Source organism: Agrilus planipennis, unplaced genomic scaffold (assembly GCF_000699045.2).
Source record: "Agrilus planipennis isolate EAB-ADULT unplaced genomic scaffold, Apla_2.0 scaffold106, whole genome shotgun sequence".
Classification (NCBI taxonomy): domain Eukaryota; kingdom Metazoa; phylum Arthropoda; class Insecta; order Coleoptera; family Buprestidae; genus Agrilus; species Agrilus planipennis.
In genome coordinates this window covers 12,129-15,595 of record NW_020438893.1, presented here as the reverse complement: position 1 = coordinate 15,595, position 3,467 = coordinate 12,129, and the positions used below count along the sequence as shown (strand labels likewise).

General features: G+C 34.8%; 1 protein-coding gene across 1 annotated transcript in view; it reads right to left on the bottom strand.

Annotated features, from left to right (window-relative positions):
- The window catches only part of LOC112904019, an 8,855-nt gene extending 5,394 nt beyond the window's left edge, over nucleotides 1-3,461 (bottom strand). The window contains exon 1 of the mRNA XM_025973051.1: nucleotides 2,253-3,461. Coding sequence (XP_025828836.1) covers nucleotides 2,253-3,382 — 1,130 coding nt within the window. The 5' untranslated portion in view covers nucleotides 3,383-3,461. The remainder of the gene's footprint in view (nucleotides 1-2,252) is intronic.
- Between the last annotated feature and the right edge of the window lie 6 nt (nucleotides 3,462-3,467).

The following is a 3,467-nucleotide window of genomic DNA, read 5'->3' as shown; positions in this document are numbered from 1 at the left end:
AGTAGATAGGCTATGACAGTTCGGCCTCAAAATCCCATGTATTTTCTTATGAAGGTTCAATTTCGTCCTTTTTCGACCGTTTTACCCCTTCCACTCCCACTCTGACGTCAGGGCCATCAACCATCTTTGACAGCTGGCATTGTCAGGCATCCTTGACAGCTGTCATCGCCGGCCATCTTTGATATCTGTCATTGCCGGCCATCTTTGACAGCTGTCATTTTCAGCCAGGGCTTCGCTCTGCTACTATCGTCTGCGACTTTGAATTTTCCGCTATCTTCGCTGCAGTTTGTCCTCTCGCCGCCAGATCTCTCGCCGCCTTGTTGCGACATTTTTTTTTTCTGAAAAAAAACTGTGAACAGAGTTCTGGTTCGATCCAAGGCAAAACAGCTTTAATGCTGCTAGACCGACGTGTTAACCAACCGACTAAACATAGAGTCTTCAGTGCAACGGTAACATAAAAGTAAATATTGCACACCGTTGATGTATTTACGCTAACAATACGCCGCGCGTGCGAATGTTTGCGTGTATATGTGTGTGTCTGTGTGCGTGTGTGTGTGTGTTTGTTTGTAAAGTGTGCGTGCGTCTGTGTGAGAGCATCCTAAGCGACCTTGATCGAATTATAAGTACAATTGGCGGCTATCTGCTATGTATGTATGTACCAGTATGTGTATGCATGTGTACCATGAGAGTAGTTATAATTAAAGAAGCTTTTGTTTTTCGTTTACCTCATTGCTAATGAATGTAATTAATAATATTTATTGACCTTGAATGTTACATAATAAAAATTTATCGTTTAATGTGCAGTGAGCATGTGTTGGTGAAACGCAGTATTTACACACTAACGTAGATAGACACATGCAATGCTTTATTCATATGTGTAAGCGTATAGATATTCGTATTAAGTAACGGAATCTATAAAGAAGAGACGAATAATTCATTTGCTTTTATTAAAGAAGCCTTTGATATACAGGGTATGTAACAATTAAAAGACTATTCATAAAGGTTTTTGTTATAAATAAATGTTTTTAAAAGATTATAATTTCTTAATGTAAATGATGCTCAGTTTCTAACGAATAATGACCCCAAGGTAAAGTAGCTATTTTATTATCTTTAATAAACCGTTTATTATCATTTGACGATAAACTTAATTTATTGATAGTATAACTGAAATTTTGATGATTTTGCGAACGTATCCCTGAGAATTCGGAAAAACAAATTTCATTATCAAACAGACATCGTTGAAAATCTTCGAATGTCAACTTTCGTTTGGCGCTTAGCGAAACTCCTTTTACTTTCGCAGTTCTTTCTCTACCATCAACTTTTATAATATACATTTTGGGTCTGAGACTTATAAACTCGGTTAAAATTTGGGATTAAACCAGGAACTTTTTTATTGACCCGCGGTATACACCATTTATTGTGAATAGGATAATCGCTTGTGTCGATATGTGATGCCGCGTCTTCGCGTATAATGTCATAAATAGAGGTGTTACTATTACTGTCGGTTCGCGTAAATTGGTAAATTAAGGAATCCGTATCCATGTAAAGAAGTTGTGGATGAAAGTGAGGAGAAATCCTACTTTGAATATAATCATGATAGAAATCATATATTTTTAATTTTGACTATTCTAATATGGTGAACCCGAGAAATAAGGGCTTATTCATTTCAATACATGTTCGTTTCAATACGAATACTATTAAATTTTCATTGAAGATAGTAACTCTCTTAAAATGAGGTAACAGAACTAATTTCGAAGCCGCTCGCCAATTGTTTACAACTTTTATATCTCTTTTATTGCGATCACATTCTAAAAATTTACCGAAACCTTTATGATCAATTTAAATAAATTCTTTTCAAAGTCACTATTGCATTTCATTCTAAAATCTGTATTTAAATCTGTAAAACTTTTCAACCAATCGCATTGCCTAAATTCAATAACTATGAATTTTTTTAACACCAATCCAAATTTTAAACATTATGAGAATCTTGAGTATGTAAATGTTGCGGATATTCTAAATCAACCTCCAAAGCATAAGATAAGTAATTATCGGACTTGTTGGAAATGCCAGTTTTCATCTTGATTTCCATATAGTCAATTTCTTCCGGTGACAACCAGCGAAAATTACCCGTAGGTAACCCTTGGCATTGAGCATAACCATAGAGAGAATTCACGTCCCAATACATTAGGTAGTTGACTTTTTCGCTTGAATCAAATGTGTGAGGAAATTCGAGATTATTACATTTAGCATACCTATGTACGGAATGAGTTATGCCGCCTCTTATTGCCTTTTCAAAAAATAATATCATCTCAATGTCTGTAAGTAAATCTATGCGTGCTCTAGTTGTTTTAAGAGCGCTTGAATAAGCGAGACTAGGTGTTGTTAAAAATTCGGCAGCATCTAAACCATAATAGGTCATTGTGAAATTTCTAAAATTTTCAAATACGTCCGCTAATAGCAAAATGTCCGTTTTCAAATATAGATCAGAATATTCGCCCAAATTTCTACAGTTAAACAAATCCCATACCTTTAATGCATGCGCATAATCTTCGTTAGAAACATTTTCGTCTTTTAATTTACTGTAGAAGTCCTCAATAGGAGGTAAACTGGTATTTTCTAACGATGCCCACGAATTGACATAATCATAACAAAACACGCCTTTTCTCTTGACTAGATCAAACTGTTCGATAATAGGAAAGAATTGAGAAGTATGTGTTAGTTTATCGTGGGATAATATTTTTACTAAATTGTCTAAACTATCGGGTAAGAAACGAAAAGAGTCGATAAACACCAAACGAACTAATCCAAAATAAACTGATAACGATATATATTTTTCGGCAGTGGAAGGAATAAGTTTAACGTTCGCCTGTGCAGCCAGTTCTTGAAAAAAACAGTGCAAGTCATAATTTAAATTATGGAAAACCACTTTTACTTCAAAATTTTTTTTTATCTGCAAATTACAATTATTACAAATACTTGCGATATATTTTCCGGTATAGTGGCAATGATGCTTTACCTTTGGATTCGTATTCGAAAATGAAAGAGAACAATTAGGACATTCGTTTGTTAATTTATGTTGTTCTAATTCCTCTTCGTTGAGGGGAATGAGAGAATGAGAACTTTCCGAAGACAGAATGTTATAAATTCTTTGACTCTCTGCTTTCAATTGCGATACAAACCAACCAGCAGGATTTGCTCCGCGGAAAAGATCGAATTTGTTATAGACAGCATTAAAGGAGCATACGGTATAATAGCCAACGCTGTATGCTACATGTTGTTGATAATTATAAGCGTACGATGAAAGCGGATTTGGCTTAGTATGCGATATCGGCATAGTAAAGCATTCAAAGTCGCAATATATTACAAACGGTTTACGCAACATTGCTCGATAATTTTTAAATTTTAATACTGCTTTCGATTTATCTGGAACAATAACACGAACAGAGTCAAAAAGTTTACAATCCTGC